This window comes from Copidosoma floridanum, unplaced genomic scaffold (assembly GCF_036245765.1).
Source record: "Copidosoma floridanum isolate Cflo_tuat_1 unplaced genomic scaffold, Cflo_Japanese_pri ptg000021l, whole genome shotgun sequence".
NCBI lineage: Eukaryota > Metazoa > Arthropoda > Insecta > Hymenoptera > Encyrtidae > Copidosoma > Copidosoma floridanum.
The window spans coordinates 27400754-27418476 of NW_028321898.1; the positions used below are offsets into that span (position 1 = coordinate 27400754).

General features: G+C 39.6%; 3 protein-coding genes across 10 annotated transcripts in view; 2 read left to right on the top strand and 1 right to left on the bottom strand.

Moving 5' to 3' along the window:
* Window positions 1-1060: 1060 nt before the first annotated feature.
* Window positions 1061-4093, top strand: eEF1gamma (elongation factor 1-gamma). Of its 3 annotated transcripts, none has more exons than XM_089594163.1 (8): window positions 1061-1281; window positions 1444-1593; window positions 2312-2375; window positions 2449-2591; window positions 2850-3163; window positions 3230-3530; window positions 3647-3799; window positions 3880-4093. In XM_089594163.1, the coding sequence occupies exons 1-8, from the start codon at window positions 1270-1272 to the stop codon at window positions 4033-4035; spliced, it is 1293 nt and encodes a 430-aa protein (XP_089450289.1). In that variant the 5' UTR covers window positions 1061-1269; the 3' UTR covers window positions 4036-4093. The 3 variants fall into 3 exon arrangements, with proteins under 3 accessions (XP_089450289.1, XP_089450290.1, XP_014212858.2); XM_089594164.1 differs by having other exon boundaries at window positions 2850-3152; window positions 3237-3530; XM_014357372.2 differs by having other exon boundaries at window positions 1066-1281; window positions 2850-3152; window positions 3228-3530.
* Window positions 4094-4134: 41 nt separating this feature from the next.
* Window positions 4135-5347, bottom strand: mRpL49 (mitochondrial ribosomal protein L49). Its single transcript, XM_014357401.2, has 3 exons — window positions 5134-5347; window positions 4715-4910; window positions 4135-4641 (listed from the first exon to the last, which is right to left on the bottom strand). Exons 1-3 carry the CDS (start codon window positions 5227-5229, stop codon window positions 4355-4357), a joined length of 579 nt encoding a protein of 192 aa, XP_014212887.2. The 5' UTR covers window positions 5230-5347; the 3' UTR covers window positions 4135-4354.
* A 3833-nt stretch (window positions 5348-9180) lies between these two features.
* The window catches only part of east (enhanced adult sensory threshold), a 38837-nt gene continuing 30294 nt past the window's right edge, over window positions 9181-17723 (top strand). For 5 of the 6 annotated variants that reach the window (XM_089594538.1, XM_089594532.1, XM_089594537.1 and 2 more), the window contains exons 1-2: window positions 9181-9443; window positions 9567-9698. The gene's annotated coding sequence lies outside the window, so the exon portion shown is untranslated. The remainder of the gene's footprint in view (window positions 9444-9566; window positions 9699-17723) is intronic. The other variant, XM_089594533.1, reaches the window with a different exon arrangement.

The following is a 17723-nucleotide window of genomic DNA, read 5'->3' on the forward strand; positions in this document are numbered from 1 at the left end:
TGTGGACAGCTTGTGCTCATCCATTGTTTGTACTGTTTTTCGCACTTCGAACTGCCGCGAGGAAATCAAACAAACAGTTTAAGTTGAACATTTTTTACTTACGCGGGTATATTCTCATACTCTTTTTCACTTCATATCGTTTAACTTATTATATCTTACCATATATTATAGTCACAGCGTCCAGTGGACTTTTTTTAGCGTTTAATAATTATACCTTATGTATAATATAGTCATTGACTTTCCCACACTGAATATTCTTCCTGATGTGTAACTTGCTCTGAAACTCTGTAAACAATTAAATTATTTCTCGCTTGTATTGTACACGGCTAAAGTAAAATTAGATGCATCCAATGAATATATGTCGAGCAAGTGCGTAAACTTTATTTTTAAAGGATACGTGGGTATTCGCTATACTTACAAGGTGGTTATTTGTTTTTTCTTTTTTTTTTTTTTTTTTTTTTAGTTTATAACGAGGCGTAAGACGTATGCAAGAATATATATTTATCAAAGTATTCTTCTTTTTATAATTACAATCGGTACGTGCGAAAAATTATAGCATCAGGATGAAAAGCCTTGAAATTTAATAAGAGGTTCGTCGATTCAATTGTAATGACAACTACAAATTGACCTCATGTTGTTTTTTAATAAAAATTGACGAATTCTACAACGTCAATGAGCTTTGAAAATTGTTGCAATTAGGTAAGATAAAAATTGTGTGTGAATATCCTTTAGGTATAGTTGCATTAAGATAAAAAACTGATTCTTACTTAACTTGTATCTGTAACAAAAAGTTTAAGAAAAATTTCAACAAAAGGACTATTACGAGTTGACGATAAACTTGAATTGTTATTTCATTATTATCTGCACATCTTTTCATACTTAATTGTATTGTTTTAAATTATTATTTCGTTTCGTACTTACTGCGCAGACGCTTACGAATGCGAAAACTCAGTAAAAAGTACTAAAAAGAGACACCGACACCGATAGTCTACACTGTCTCTCTCTGTCTCTTTCCGCATCATTGTCGCATATATTGTCGTGTGGAGGCTTCAAGAGAAACCGAAAAACATATACCTATATATATACACAAAATCTCTCGAAAGAGTGTGTGTAACCAAAGCTATACATAAATAAGTCTGGTGTAACTGTGTATGAATAATAAGTATAGTACGTGCGCGCGTGTGCCGGTTTCATCTCCAACTTGCTCTTCCTCTTGGCTTTAGCGGCTTGTGCCTCTCATACTTAAATTAAGCAATACACAAGCGTGCAATGGCGTCTGGGGTAAGTTATTACGGTCCATCCCCGTTTCCTGGTGGCAAAGGTCGTGCAGCCGGTCGCATCGACCTCGTGGTCGGCTGATCCGGGACCCGCGCCGTAGCTTCCCGTACACGGGATCGCCAGCTGGCTCGACCGAGACTCATTTTTCTGTTAATCTGCTTGCAGACACTCTACACGTATCCGGACAACTTCCGGGCCCACAAGGTGCTCATCGCCGCCGAGTTCTCCGGGGCCCACGTCAAGGTAGCCGGGGACTTTGTCTTTGGCGAGACCAACAAGACCGAGGAGTTCCTCAAGAAGTTCCCGCTTGGCAGGGTAAGTTGCATGCGTGTCTAAGTGGTTTTTTCATTTTTAATCTTATCCCGCGGTCTCGTAGGTCGCGCATTCATTGCCGGCTTAATTTTTGTTTGTAACGAGATTGACTCGGTTTTTTGTGCATCTCCTCATTTTTGGCACCTGCGAATTGGGCTCGAGTCGATCCGGGCTCAGGGTGAAAGGCTTCCAAGTTCGGCTCATCGACAACGGGGTTTTTGTATGAGAGGTTAGAGCATGCGTGCGCGCGAGTTGAGTAGCATACCTTCTGGCACAAAGTCCAGATGTTACAGCTGGATTCTAAAAATACCCAAGACCTGGCTGTGTTTTTCCCGAGATTGCATTTTTGCGATTGTTTCGGCCATTGGCTTGTACGTTTTCGGCTGATTTTATACTCGTTGAGATTATAATATATATAGCAGCGCTTATTGAAGGGACGAGATTCATCAAACGTGACCATATTTATAACTGTACATTGATCATGTATTAATTCATATATTGCTCAGCTTGTAATTTACAAAAGTACTTTATAATTTGATATAATGTCAAGTTCAGTCATGGCAAATAATATTGATGAAACTTTGAAACTCTAAAACAAATTAATAAAATTATTGCATCATGATAGATTTCAAGTTTATTTGTTAGATTGTTATATTTTTTATGTAGCTGAGTCCTTTCCTGACTGTTGGTGAATCGATTTTAATTTTTAACTTTTTTTCAGGTTCCAGCCTTTGAAACTAGCGATAATCAATACATTTCTGAAAGCAATGCAATTGCTTATTATGGTAATACATTTTACATCGTTTAAATATCAAACGACAAAAACGAAATAACTAAACGTCAAATATTAATTTTCAGTTGCTAATGAGCAGCTCAGAGGGAAAACAGAGTCGGAGCAGGCTCAAGTTATTCAATGGATGAGTTTTGCTGACTCTGAAGTTTTGCCAGCTAGCAGTGCATGGGTGTTTCCTCTACTGGGTATCATGCCCTACAACAAACATGTAATGTCTTTTTTATCTTTATGCATCACCTCTTTAAAAGGCGAGATTTAATGTAATTGTTCAATTTCGTAACGAAAAGAGGAAAATCAAATGGTTTAAGTCAATAGTATTTGCACATTTTGCAAGTGCTTTGTCTAATATACCTACAATCCATGTTTGATTGTAAAAAATTTTTCTTCAAGAGTTTTCTTTTTTCAAACATGCATCACTGTTGATGGCAAGAGCAAAAATTGAGGTAAATGGTTTTTTATGTTACAGAACGTTGAGACTGCTAAGGAAGATGTTCACAAAGTCTTGAAATACTTGAATGAATACTTGCAGCGAAAAACTTATCTGGTCGGTGAAAGGCTAACATTAGCTGACATCTGTGTCTCCATGACCTTCTCCTACTTATTTAAATATGTTCTCGATAAGAGCATACGTGATAAATATGAAAATGTTGAAAGGTGGTTCAACACAGTAATTGGTCAGCCCCAAGTCCAAAAAGTTATTGGAAATTTTGTTTTGTGTGACAAACCTATAGAATTCGATCCCAAAAAGTATGCAGAAACTCAATCAAAGGTAAAAATTACGTTTCATTATTATTAATTCCATTAGACTCATACAGAAAAATAACTGCTAATTTATATTCTCTAGAGTGGAAAGAAAGACAAGAAGGAAAAGGAGCCTAAGGCTCCTAAAGAGGAAAAAAAGAAGGAAAAAAAAGAAGCGGAGCCAGCTGAGGAGCTCGACGCTGCTGACGCAGCTTTGGCAGAGGAGCCCAAGTCGTCCAATCCTTTCGATTCTATGCCAAAAGGTACTTGGGATATGGAAGATTTCAAACGGTTTTATAGTAATCAAGATGAAAAAGACTCCATCCCTTACTTCTGGGAGAAGTTTGATCCACAGAATTACAGCATCTGGTTTGCAGAATACAAATATCCAAATGAGCTGACAAAGGTATTTTTGTTTTATTTTTATTTGCATCATTTTCGTTCTCGATAGTATATTATTTTACGGAAGTAAATTGCTCATGCATGCAAAGTAGAGTTAATCTAACGGTCGATTACTTTCAGACTTTCATGTCTTGCAACTTGATCGGTGGAATGTACCAGCGTTTGGAAAAGATGCGAAAGGCTGCTTTTGCTAGCGTGTGTCTTTTTGGAAAGGACAATGACAGTACCATTAGTGGTATTTGGGTCTGGCGCGGACAGGATCTTGCTTTCGAGGTAAAGTGTGATTTGTTTTCAGAAAGCAATTGTCTAATAATACATGGTTATTTTGATTAATTGTTAATTTTAATTTACAGTTGTGTCCCGATTGGCAGATCGATTACGAATCTTACTCCTGGACGAAACTAGACGCAACAGCAGAAAAAACAAAAGATCTTGTAAAGCAGTACTTCAGCTGGACAGGCAAAGACAAGGATGGTCGTGAATTCAAAGAGGGCAAGATCTTCAAATAAAACCAACTTCTACATTTTTAAAAGCATTCGTAATAAAAAAATTAATTAAGTAAAACACGACCAATGAAAATAATTCTTTCCTATTAAGGACTGCTTCTTTTCCTCAACTATTTCCTTGGATTAAATAATTGTATTTTTAAAGGACATCAGTATAAATTTGCCTGATGAGTGTTTTTCTATGAAAACAATTTAGCTTGGTTAAATTTGACTAAATAGAAAGTAAAGGATCTTGAATCAACGCAATTATGTATCAAAACAAAAGCAGTTTATTTACAAACTAGGAAACATATTCAAGGAATACCAAAAGAATAAACAAAATTTAAAATCCTTTCATGTCCATCCATGCTTTTACAAGAGAAACATAGTCTCCGCGAAATTTTATAGTGCCTGCAATTTCACTAACCCTGCTACCCGCCTCTTTCAAATGTTTATTTTTTGATTTCTTCTGGAGATACATTTTGATGTCTTTTTCTAATTGCCAAATGTCTCCTTGAATTAATCTTATGCACGTAATTTTTCTCGAATTTCTGTAGGAAAGCTCCAAATACACTGGTTGCATGTGGTTTTTGTTTCTTTGAATGAAGTAAGGTAGCTCACGGGCTTCTTCTGTAGAAAAAAATGCTTCAAGTATTTAAAAAAACAATTCACTGCATCATTAGTGATATGAAATAAAATTTACCTTTGGGTGGCACCCATCCTGATGGAGCAGGTCCATTAAATTTTTTAGGGTATGGCACAGTTTTTAATGGTAATATTCTCTCCACAAACTGCCATTCTTTAGGATCTGTTGATACTTCAAAGTCGGTCAGTTGCGATTCATCTAATGTTTCAACATCAATTTTTTTAAAATCAATATGATTGCTTCTTGTTTGATTCTGTAAACACGAATAGTAGTAACGAAATCACTAATAATTAAATTCTAAAATTTTTTTGTGGAGTTGAAAGGGTGTGCATAAAAAGAAATTTCTGTTCGAAACAAGAAATACAAATATATTATATTCACATCCAAACTAAGTACTACAAAATAATTTACACAACAAATCCCTTCAAGTCAACGTAACCTCCCACGGCACGAAAGACAAAGATGTAAAAACCAACCTGCAGACGGACAGCTGCAGGTGCGAGGGTGACTTCGCTGGACTTTACTAGCGTATTCACCGCCGCACGGCCCAGAAAATATAGAGCCGTAGCCATCCGTCCCTTAATAACAATATAACTCGCTAATACACTTGATCATTAAATGATAATGGCCGTATTCCGCAAATGCTATCAGCAGTTAAGTTGCGTAGGTCGTGGTAATGCCGCATGATCGAGCGGCGCTAGTTTTCACTCCCATGCCACCCCAGGTGCTGATAGCATTTGCGCAACACAGCTTCTGATTTTATCATTCTGGTAAATAGAGCACACGGTGTAAGATATTATGTGGAGTGTTATATGTAGTAATTATAGTAATCACTACTAAGTAGTGCCATAAGGTCGATTTTATTAAACTATGTAAGTATCTATAATTTTGGAGGTCGATTTTCGGGTAGAAGATAATTTTTAAGCTTGCCGCAAATAGCACAGACCATGTCGAATTTTTATTTTACATTTACAAAATTAGTTGCGGCTGGTTTTGGCGTTTCAGATTTCTAAACTAAAAAGTGGCCCTAAAATTCTGAAGGAAAGCTTTAGATATTTTAGGCCCTAGAGCCATGTTGTCAATTATAAACCAGCCGCAACTTATTTGACAAATACAAAATGAAAATTCAACATTTTCTGTGCTGTTTGCGGCAAGTTTACAATTTATCTATTACTCGAAAGTATACATATATAGGAGGTTAATATTCGTATAAAACATACAATGCAAACTTGCCGCAAGTAGCACAAATATCGTTAATTATTTATTTTGTATCTATTTCAAGAGTTGCGGCTGGTTTATAAGTGACTAAATGGCTCTAGGGCTAAGCTGCCTAAAGCTCTCCTTCATAATTTCAGAAGCAATTTTTGGCCAAAAAAATCACGACCGCTAGATGGCGCTGATCCTAATGATTATAACTACTTATAGTAGAGCCATTTAATCAATTATAAACCAGCCGCAACTAATTTCGTAGATACAAAATAAATAGTTAAAGATAATTGTGCTACTTGCGGCAAGTTTGCAGTGTATGTTTTATACGAATATCAACCTCACATATATTTATACTTTTGGGTGATAGATGAATTGTAAACTTGACGCAAACAGTGCAAACAACGTTAACTTTTTATTTTATATTTATGAAATTAGTTGCGGCTGGTTTATAAGTAATTAAATGGCTCTAGGGCTAAGCTGCCTAAAGCTCTCTTTCAGAATTTCAGAAGCAATTTTTGGCCAAAAAAATCACTACCGCTAGATGGCGCTGATCCAAATGATTATTACTACTTGTAGTAGAGCCATTTGATCAATTACAAACCAGCCGCAACTAATTTAGTAAATACAAAATAAAAAAATAACATTGTTTGTGCTACTTGCGGCAAGTTTGCAGTGTATGTTTTACACCAATATCGACCTCCCTTATATTTACACTTTCGGGTAATAGATAAATTGTAAACTTGCCGCCAATAGTGCGAACAATGTTCAATTTTTATATTGTATTTATCAAATTAGTTGCGGCTGGTTTATAAATGATTAAATGGCTCTAGTATAAGTATAGTAAAATAATCATTTGGATCAGCGCCATCTAGCGGTAGTGATTTTTTTGGCCAAAAATTGCTTCTGAAATTCTGATGGAGAGCTATAGGCAGCTTAGCCCTAGAGCCGTTTAATTACTTATAAACCAGCCGCAACTATTGAAATAGATACAAAATAAATAATTAACGATGCTTGTGCTGTTTGCGGCAAGTTTACAATCTATCTATTACCCGAAAGTGTAAATATAAGGGAGGTCGATATTGGTGTAAAACATACACTGCAAACTTGCCGCAAGTAGCACAAACAATGTTATTTTTTTATTTTGTATTTACTAAATTAGTTGCGGCTGGTTTGTAATTGATCAAATGGCTCTACTACAAGTAGTAATAATCATTTGGATCAGCGCCATCTAGCGGTAGTGATTTTTTTGGCCAAAAATTGCTTCTGAAATTCTGAAAGAGAGCTTTAGGCAGCTTAGCCCTAGAGCCATTTAATTACTTATAAACCAGCCGCAACTAATTTCATAAATATAAAATAAAAAGTTAACGTTGTTTGCACTGTTTGCGTCAAGTTTACAATTCATCTATCACCCAAAAGTATAAATATATGTGAGGTTGATATTCGTATAAAACATACACTGCAAACTTGCCGCAAGTAGCACAATTATCTTTAACTATTTATTTTGTATCTACGAAATTAGTTGCGGCTGGTTTATAATTGATTAAATGGCTCTACTATAAGTAGTTATAATCATTAGGATCAGCGCCATCTAGCGGTCGTGATTTTTTTGGCCAAAAATTGCTTCTGAAATTATGAAGGAGAGCTTTAGGCAGCTTAGCCCTAGAGCCATTTAGTCACTTATAAACCAGCCGCAACTCTTGAAATAGATACAAAATAAATAATTAACGATATTTGTGCTACTTGCGGCAAGTTTGCATTGTATGTTTTATACGAATATTAACCTCCTATATATGTATACTTTCGAGTAATAGATAAATTGTAAACTTGCCGCAAACAGCACAGAAAATGTTGAATTTTTATTTTGTATTTGTCAAATAAGTTGCGGCTGGTTTATAATTGACAACATGGCTCTAGGGCCTAAAATATCTAAAGCTTTCCTTCAGAATTTTAGGGCCACTTTTTAGTTTAGAAATCTGAAACGCTAAAACCAGCCGCAACTAGTTGTGTAGATAGAAAATAAAAAGTTGACATTGGCTGTGCTGTTTACGGCAAGTTTACAAATAATCTTTTGCCTGAAAATCGACCTCCTATAAGAATATTAATACTTTTGTATGAATAATAATTTATCAATTGCATTGTAAAATTACGTGTGAAATGAAGAGTTAAAAGTAAAGTTTGAAATTATGTCATTGTTTACTGTCATTGAACATTTCGCATGTGTGCAATAAATTGATACAGGATTATACAGATACCTATTATTTTGCTGGGTGAGAAAGACGGATATTTGGTTTTGTTAGCATATTCCAGCGGTAATAATGCATATTTGGAATCTATGTTATCTATTTATACAGCTTAAAATGTTTAAATATTAATCATGTGTGCCTATATTTACCAACTTATTTGTATAAATTGAACTTTATACAAAAACTCATGATACAATCATTGATTGTCTCAATCATTATTCTAAACGTTAGTGAAAAAGGCGGTTAAGGACGTATACTTAGCCTGCGGACTATGGGTGTATTCCGCAAATGCTGCCAGCAGTTAAGTTACGTAGGTCGTGGTAACGCCGCATGGTCGGGTAGCGCTAGCGTCAACCTGTACTAACTGTCGGTGGGTTCCGCATGTCAACAAACTCCGAAATATCAGATGGCATGGGAGCGAAAACAGTAAAAAATATCAAAGTTTGTTGACATGCGGAACCCACCGACAGTTAGTACAGGTTGACGCTAGCGCTGCCCGACCATGCGGCGTTACCACGACCTACGTAACTTAACTGCTGGCAGCATTTGCGGAATACACCCTATGTAACTTAACTAATGGTAATGGTAATATATTTGCGGAATACGGCCAATATATATATATATATACACTTCTTGATGCTCAACAAAACACAACTCCGAATGCAGTCTGCTGAGCATGCTCCGAGCTCCGAGCAGTCCGAGCAGACAAATCGACGAATATTTAAATTGCTGCGCGCGCACGATTAACGTCAGAAGCCGTGAATCGGTGAATCACGTGTGCTGTTTGACGACGATCAATTGAGTCAGCCTGACGTTTAGTTGACCGTCAATTTCATCAGAGCTCTGTAACTTTATTAGAATAGAGTGCGCAAGATAGGTATACTGCTGCCACGCTGCCAGTAAGTTAGCCCGTCAGACGGTGCGAGAGAGACAGATGCGAGAATCTCTCTCCGTCTCTCTCTAGCCGATCGCTGTGATTGGCTCTACTCCCTCTCCAAGCTCTATGCTTTTAAGTGTATATATATAGAGGCTTGATCATATTGCTTGTTTTCTTCTTTCGTTGTCGGGTGCCATGTGTGCATCATCATACGATATTCACGTACACACCTACTTACTTTATTCTTACTTGCTTGGAAAGTTGGAGGGTATACAACATACAACGTGCAAAGAAAGAGGTATACATAGGTATATACCTTGTGCATCAGCAAATAATAAATTGCATGGCCTTTTCCCGTTGGTTGTACTTACTTAGATCATCGTCGTCAACGTGTTGCGCTGTTGCATTTATATAGTATAAGCACCACGTGAAGGATACTTCATCACACCGAATATAGGTATGTATCCTTGTGTGTAAGCCTATTCAGTCCGGTGATGTACCTAAATATATAATGGACAAAGGGCAGGAGGACTTGCAGAAGGCACCGATTGACTTGACATATAAGTATTATTTTACGTAGGTAGACGAGCCACGAGCGATTGACTGAGTGTGGACGTACTTGGACATCAGTCAGAGGTAACGAGGTCCTTTTCATCAGCTGTACTTACATTTGCGAGTGATCATCACTTACACCAACTCTTGTAGTATTAAGGTGAGTTAATAGTACTTAACTCTGTTTTCTTTGTTTATGCGTATATGATTTATCGGGTAAGTACCTATAATCACCATATTTTCACTTGTTTGGACAACGAAGGGGGATTTGTTTTTGTTTGTTCGTCCAATGGGTACCTTCATAATTCATGCATTTACTTGGAGTTGCGTGGCGGGAGGGAGTATTGTTTTATGTGCACACACCTACTTGTATCATTTATTTGTAGACCCAATGGGCGAATAATGGTTATGGGATTCCTCGTGTACGTATGCTGTGTGTGTGTGTGTGAGCGTCTCGCAAAAGTATAGGCACTAAAGTCTGAAACTCATGGGGGGCCCGTTACGACGTCCGTGCGTAACGTGACTTTTCTACTTACCCATCATACGCCCAGTAAAGGGAGATTTTATGTGTTTTTACGTGTACTTTTAAACTCCATTACAAAACAATAAGAGATGCATTTCGAAGTAATCATTCGGGAAAACCCCTTGGTCTTTTGTTTACATTTTTAACGCAATTTTTAAAAATTTTAAGGGTTTTTTTTTTTTTTCCATAGGAGTTACATTTTTAGTGCCTGCACTTGATTGTCTTTTGTCAAACGGAATTTCGAATTGACTTCTTATTTTTTTCTTCTACATTATTATCCGAATTTTCTTGTTAATTATAATATATTTCTTTTGTTTTCTGGTTTGTCCATCGGTATAAAGTATGTGACAAAGAAAAAACAATTATCGTAATCGATTGAAATAAATTCCACACGTTAGTTTAATGAGTTTTGCTCTAAGGTGTACAAAATAGTTGTAAGCACTAATGATTTTTTTTAAAAAAACAAAAATTTCCTGTCGCAAGAGTATAGCTTCGAAATAAATTCTCGAGTTAATTGGCTGTGTAGTCTAAAAGAATGTAAGCCCTTAAAAAATCGATTTTAATTAATAAATAGACGTAAGATAATGTTCCCACCAGAATAGTATCTAATGGAGCACCAAACTTTGCTAGTTAGCACACGTATCATATATTCGAGTCTTTAGCGATGCAAACAAACGCATAATCCGAAGGCTTCGCTACGAGAGGCGCTAGAGGGGGATATGATGTACACCACTATGTTGCCCGCAAAATTGTTGTTATTATTTTTCAATCCATCCGTCATCTTCGGCTTGACATACAAATATAAATTCTTTAACCTTCCGTAATTGTCGGATCATCCAAAAAATTCGACGGAACGAAATTTTCGTGTAAACACCTTGTTTAAGTAGTCACGGATTAAATATAGTCAGACGCGCACGTGCTCGCCTGGCTAGCTCTTGCAGCATTGTTTCTTGGTTATGTTTCTAAATGGATTTTCATTGCTCGGTTTAAACAAATTCACTCCCTTTCGATAAAAATGTTCGTCATTTTATTAAAATATTGTTCAACAATGGTTTATTTAACTAAATTTGCCCATCCCTAACGCCACCCCCGTAGCATCATCGCTCGTGTCCCCCACCTTTTTTTATTTTTTTTTATTTCCTCCAACACTTTTATCTCAAATAGTCTTAAGCGTTAAACGTTTGAGCTAGCAAATATACAACATCATACATTGTACAACCATAAAAAAATGTATCCTCAAGCCACCATACAGGCAGGTGCACTCTCAGCTCTTAAGCGAGCTTCTCTGGTAAGTATATGCTTTTATTTTTCATTTCAGCTAATATTTCCATTATCCTCGAAAAGAAAAGAAAACAATACACACCCCCTCGCTCGATAGAAACAACGTACATTGCCGAAGCGCTAAAAAGCTCTCGTCCTCATTTTCACGTGTATTTGTAAATAAATAAATAAAAAAAATCAATTACCCCATGGTCAAATAAACGAAAAAAAAAAAAAAAAAAAAAAAAAGTTGGTTGTATATTGAGTATTAGAACGTACTGGTGTCAGAGCAACCATCGAACGGCGAAAGAAAAGGAGGAGTGTTGTCGCAACCTCGGACCTCATCGATCGCGCGGTTGTTTAAACTAAACGCGCCACCCGCAATCGACAACTCTTGCAACAATTTACAGAAAGAGAAAAAAGAACCCCCCCCAAATGAGAGCCAAGGGACAAAGATACAACGATCGTACATATATAGCATCACGGGTGTCCGGAGCATCACCGGGTATACAAAGTAGAGCTCTTTCTCGATCTTCTCCGGTGTGCGGTGTAAGTTACGAGCGCTGCCGAGTGCTGCCACTTGACGGCGGGCTCGGGAGTTCCTCCTAATTACCGAGTCAACGTGCCCTCTCTTTCTCCTCTTCGCCTCTGCAGCTTTGGAAAAACATGTACATCGAGTCTCTCTCGGTCTGTTTTGTTGCTCCCGTAAATCGGCGATGGCTTATTGACCGCGTGTTTACGTACAACTGCTTCGGCAGGTTACACCCCGGGGAAAACACCGATCGATTGTTTTTTTTTTTTTTTTTTTCCTTCTTCTTCCCACCCGGTGGTTCTTTGTTCCCTCCTCTGCCATTGTCAGCTTCGTCTTTTCTCTCTCCTCCACTGATACACATTACTCAACATTCCAACGTTATCGGAGCACAAGCGAGCTTTCAAGGATAAAGTCGGAAGGAAAAAAAAAAGAAAAAAAAAAAAGTCCCCAAAACGCGTACGTAAAGCCGAATAGATCGGTGTTGGTGCAGTTTTACCGAAAGGAAAGGACTATACCAAGCTCCGTTTGGCCAGGATACGAGCATCCATTTCCGAAACCCACGCATCAGACTTTTCGACCGATTCGTGAATCAACTCGTGCCGTACAGCGTTACGTGGTGTATAATATATATATATACACACATACATATGTATACCAGCGCACCCAAAGTGGGTCACGAAACAGTAGCAGAGCTACATAGCGCGGCGGGCATTCCTTCCTCTCGGCACTAGGAGTTTAGCTGCAGAGCTCATCCAGCTAAATATGAAAGTCCCGCTGTAATGTATAAGTACCTTCAACGCGTTTACATCGTAACGTTGTACCCCCATCATACCTATACCGTACCCGTGTATTATTTATACGTATATATACATATACCTTCCACAGTTTAAGGACTACCGGAGTCCAAGGATCATGTAACGGGGGGTGGGATTGTTTTCTTTTTTTTTTCCTCCCCTTGTGAGAACAATTTTTGTACTCTTTGTATGTGAAATCGAGTCGTGTGCGTGTAAATATAGGTATAAAGTCTCGCTGTTGTGGCCAGATAGACTCGCGACGCGAAGAATCATTTATGCAACAGATTAGATATGAAACGACGTTGATACGAAGAGAGATAAATACCTACGTGTGGTATCTCTTGTTGCGACTTTTGTGCGCGTCCAACGTTTCGTCCTATAGTTTTGTAAATATATCGCGAGGTAACTCGAAAACGAAGATTCCTCCCCTCCGGGTGCTGATTTTTTCTCCTGCGGAAGGACACTTTATATTTTTTATTTTTTATTTTTGTTTTTTTTTTACCGCAACTGCGCGTATGAAGTAAAAAAATCTTGGTCGATTTTCCTGAGAATATAGGATCCTACAGCAGCTTCCCGAGCGCGCCAATCGATTGTTTATTGCGTTACAGTCCCGCAGTTTGCCACGAGCACACATCCTACTCGACGATCCCCGTGAATTTTCATAGCCTCGTTCGTCATCGAAATCGCGCAAAGTAGCAGGTATAGGTATGTAATATCCACACTTGTATACACATATATATACACTTACCTGTACGCGCATCAGTCGAGCCAATCGTTCGTCGCCACGTCGCGAATCGCTCGCAAACACCAGTAGGTACATACGTATATCATCGAATTTGCAATTTTAATTCATCCACGGTATATAGTTGCGCGTGCGTGCGTACTATACACATACGACCCAATCGACTCTAAATACATATTATACTTTCATTATGTGGGTGTAGGTGTAACGTGCAACGTATTTGTTCTAAACGCAGGGTATACCTTACGTACAGTGTGCTTGTACACGTACAATTTAACCATCTCCAGCATCAACCCCAACCTAATACGTATAATATAACATGAACGGCACAGAGGCTCCTATACGCCAAGGGTATACACGCGTATCGCGTGAAAGATACGAGAGTATAATATGTATATTATGGGCGTTGAATGAGATGGAAGAGACAAAGTGGAGGAGCTACCGTATATGTGGCGAAAAGAGAGATGGTGAGCAGGTATAGGTGATGTATGCCCAACAGAAAAGAATGGGAGTGACGATCGACGCGACGGTCAGAGTTACCCGGGGGAGGCCGCTGAAACGTTACCGAATATCTCATAATTATAAATATTACTTCTCTCCCCCTATAATAATAATAATAATAATAATGTATACCTACATTACATGTACAACTCGGACGACTCAACCCCTTGCTCCGTATACACAAATACATGTCCGTATCACGCGAATGATGGTTGATAAAGGGAAAAGTTTGGTGCAGCGCTATACCGTAAGCGAAAGGGGTGGGATAATTTCACTCGGCTCGATCGTCCCCCTTCATTTGGAATCCCTTATTTGTGTACTGCACGTCGCGCGTATTACACATATACATGTATTACAGGGGGTGCAGGGAGGGACCCCCACACATGATATCTATATACACGCGCAGTCCAGCGATTGTATACCCGTAAGGATGATCCACGTCGTGCCTTCTCCATCCCTCCAGGGTGGCTTTTCGCGCTCGCTCTGATGCATCCCCTCATTTTTTTACCGACTATACATATCATATGCGAGCACACGTTGTATTAAGGGTGTACGCATGTATATACGTGCAGCCTTTCGTTTTTTTCACATACATGGATATGCAATCCACTCATATATATATAATATAACACTGGTGTGTGCGTTAGTTGAACACACGCCGCGTAAGAATAAGAGAGGAGGCGGAAACACGCGCAGCGCAAGCGCGCTTCTCTCTTTTTCCGGTGCTGTTTGCGCGTGTGCGTGTCTACTGTGTCCCTCCCTCTCTATAATATGTCTGAATGTCTCTCTTGCTTTTACTACATACTATATAATGGATTTATAAATTTATACATATAGGTATACCTACGCGTGACTTCTATGCATTGGCGCTCCCTCGTTTGCACAATTGGCGTCGCCCTGAGAGTCGATGCAGGAGCGACAACTCTCTCTCTCTCTCTCTCTCTCTCTCTATATACACACTTACGTGCAACAAGTTATGTGTTTATGTATATATTATACTCTACTCCTGTGCTGCGCGTGATATCGGGTGCTGCTGCACCGGCTCCTCCTCCTCCCTTTCTTCCTCCCTCTCTCTTTGATCTCGGTTCCTTTCACGATTAGCCGACAATAAGCTCCCTCGGCACCTTGGCTTGCTTTTTTTTTTCGGACGACCATGTAGTACAGGGTATACACAGGAGTTGGTGAGAAAAATTTGGCTCCAACGTCAAGCCCAATGTCCGATGCTAATGATGTTGGTAACCAATTATAGATAACGTATAGGTGCTCCGCAACTATCGCGTTACGTAATGCCAGTTTTGTGGTGTACAGTAATTATAGGTATGTACGTACACGTGGCTAGAAGCTTGTATTCGATACACGTGTATACGTGGGCCTATATGTGTTTTTAGCTCCACTGGATTTTCATGGTACAAGCAAGTATAGCCTGGAATAATGCTGTTGACACGTTTATCCATTTGACTTTGAGAAACTCACGACTATCTTACACGCCCGTGCAGGGATTTTTACACGAATCGTGGAAACAAATGGTCCGAACCATTCTTTTTTCAACCTCCCCAACAATACCTACGTATCATACATAATATATATAAATGCAAACAAAGCCTGGTTATCATCGAGTTGCAAGTCTTTAAGTAATAACATGCAAGACACGAGTGCGCGTATAAATATACACGCCACATAGCGCACAGCATAGCAGAGAAGACAGATCGGAGCGCGTGCGAAGGCACGTGATCGAAAGATGGAGCGGAGAGAGAGAGAAAATTTTTTTTTTTTTTTTTTTTTTTTCCCTCCTACCCTTCCCTTGATCGCGGCTCTCGAGCTCGCGATAATAGGCATTGCGTGCATCCACTGTCACTCTTCTCTCCTGGTTATCGCCGAGAGACTGCGCTCACCCGCGATCTTACAACACTTTGCCCCCTCCCTATTTTAACCCTCGACGGATGCTGTTTACGCGGTTCAATTATGGGCCCGAAAGACGTAAGTACGTATATACTTACATGTTCCCATCAGTAGTAACTATCGAGAGCAGTTGGGACCGAAAATTCATATACAGATACACCCATCTGGCCCTGCATGGATACGGAGAAAAACAGTGTCGGCCCTTTTCCGCCCGAAACCACGAGGGACAGCCACTTTCGTGGTCCCATCGTGTATACCTATACGCGGAAAACCCTCCGAAAGTGCTGGGTGGTTACGACGAAAACCCTATTCGTAAAGATGTATATGTATGAAAAAGAAAAAAAATAAAAAATTTAAGGAGAGGACGAGGAGTTGGCTCGCGCCCATCAAGACTCGCTGTTGGAAGCGAGCGATTCCACGGATGGGAGCACGAAACCGAGAGAGAGAGAGGTACATCGGGTGTATACGTACAACACACGCATAAACGTGTATATACCGTATAGTGTACACTACGGCCCCACACAACCATATAGAAGAGAGTGTGTGGAGCTGGTGCGCGCTATCGGGTGGAAAACAACAGAGATAGAGAGAACGGAGGAGCAGAGAGAGAGAGAGAGAGAGAGGGAACAAAAAGAGGAATGCCGTGTGCCTCTGTCTCTGCGATAGCAGTGTGTGTGTACGTGAAATGCACGGACAGTGACTCTTCTCCTTCTCGTGCTCGTCGCGTGGAAGCTCTCTCTCTCTCTCTCTCTCTGTCGTTGTCCGCTGGCCTCTATAATTATGTACATTACCCGAGAGTGCTCGGGAGGCCAGGCAAACGGCTTTTTGCTATGGGAGTCGAAGGGATGCTCGAGGGGTGAGAGGGGGGGAGTTGGCTCCGACATCAAGGGGGGTAGGACATGACGAGTCGATTAGGGGTTTTTAAGCGTTTTCAGGACGACTCGGGGACAGTCGAGGAAGTTGTAATTAATTTTCCTTTCCCCCCCTTTTTTATTTAGGCAGGGGCAGGGGTGTGGGAAAACCACCCCATTGGTGAGCTTATTTTGCAAGTTCACCCCCGACCTCTTCCCACTTATAGGCATATACATCAGATACACCTTCCGAGCACATATGACCGTTTTGGTATACCCAACGAGGTAAACACTCCAAGAGTGTGATTCGACAAATATAATTCGATCCAAAGGCCCAATCTACCCTCGTATCAACGGCATGGACGATTTATCCTCAGGTAGTTAACACTTTCGAGTCGGAAAAACATGGATTGGTGAAGGGGTGAGAAGATTGGAAGTCGCCGTAGGGGGGCTGCGATCTATCGTCTATGTGACGTATATTGATGTATTGTACGTACACGCTGGTAGCGCTTGGGTGTGACCACGTGGCCGTGGCTATGAGCCTCTCCCTTTAGATCTTTCTCTCCGTAGCCATGAGGCCCTTCCGGACGCGTGCGCTTCTTCTTCCGTCGTCTTTCAGCTGGTAAGAACATTTTTTCGTCGATCGTCACTACATCATCCATTTTAGCTCGTTCCATTATTTGTGTATTGTGAATGTCGATACTCTCTGCTGATTCGTACGAGGGAAAAAAAAAAAATTGGGGGTTGTTGGAGTACATTGTAGGGGGTGGTTGGGTTATTTTTTTCTTTGCCGTGATTTTTGTCCTTGACCACGTATGCGGGCGCGAATTTGCATACCGATCCAGCCAACAATGATTCTCGTTATTGACGTAGGATGATGAACAACGTTTTTGAAAATTTTTAAAATACTATCTCGTGTAGATAATAGGTTATACCTATATGTGGAGTCGGTGAAAACGGGCACATGATGTACGATGAACGCACGTCGTGTGTCTCTATTTTTAGTCGTGACAGCGTTACTTTCGAAAAATTCTGTTAAACGTAAAATAATGATTACCCGTTTTATGTGCGTGGCGCACGTTA

Excerpts from the sequence above, each read along its gene's own strand:
- eEF1gamma (XM_089594163.1), top strand. Across the intron at positions 1,594-2,311 it reads AGAAGTTCCCGCTTGGCAGG|GTTCCAGCCTTTGAAACTAG; the intron begins GTAAGTTGCATG and ends ACTTTTTTTCAG. Across the intron at positions 2,592-2,849 it reads TCATGCCCTACAACAAACAT|AACGTTGAGACTGCTAAGGA; the intron begins GTAATGTCTTTT and ends TTTATGTTACAG.
- mRpL49 (XM_014357401.2), bottom strand. The coding sequence starts at position 5,229 with ATGGCTACGGCTCTATATTTTCTGGGCCGTGCGGCGGTGAATACGCTA. Across the intron at positions 4,911-5,133 it reads CTGCAGCTGTCCGTCTGCAG|AATCAAACAAGAAGCAATCA; the intron begins GTTGGTTTTTAC and ends TCGTGTTTACAG. Across the intron at positions 4,642-4,714 it reads AGGATGGGTGCCACCCAAAG|AAGAAGCCCGTGAGCTACCT; the intron begins GTAAATTTTATT and ends TTTTTTCTACAG.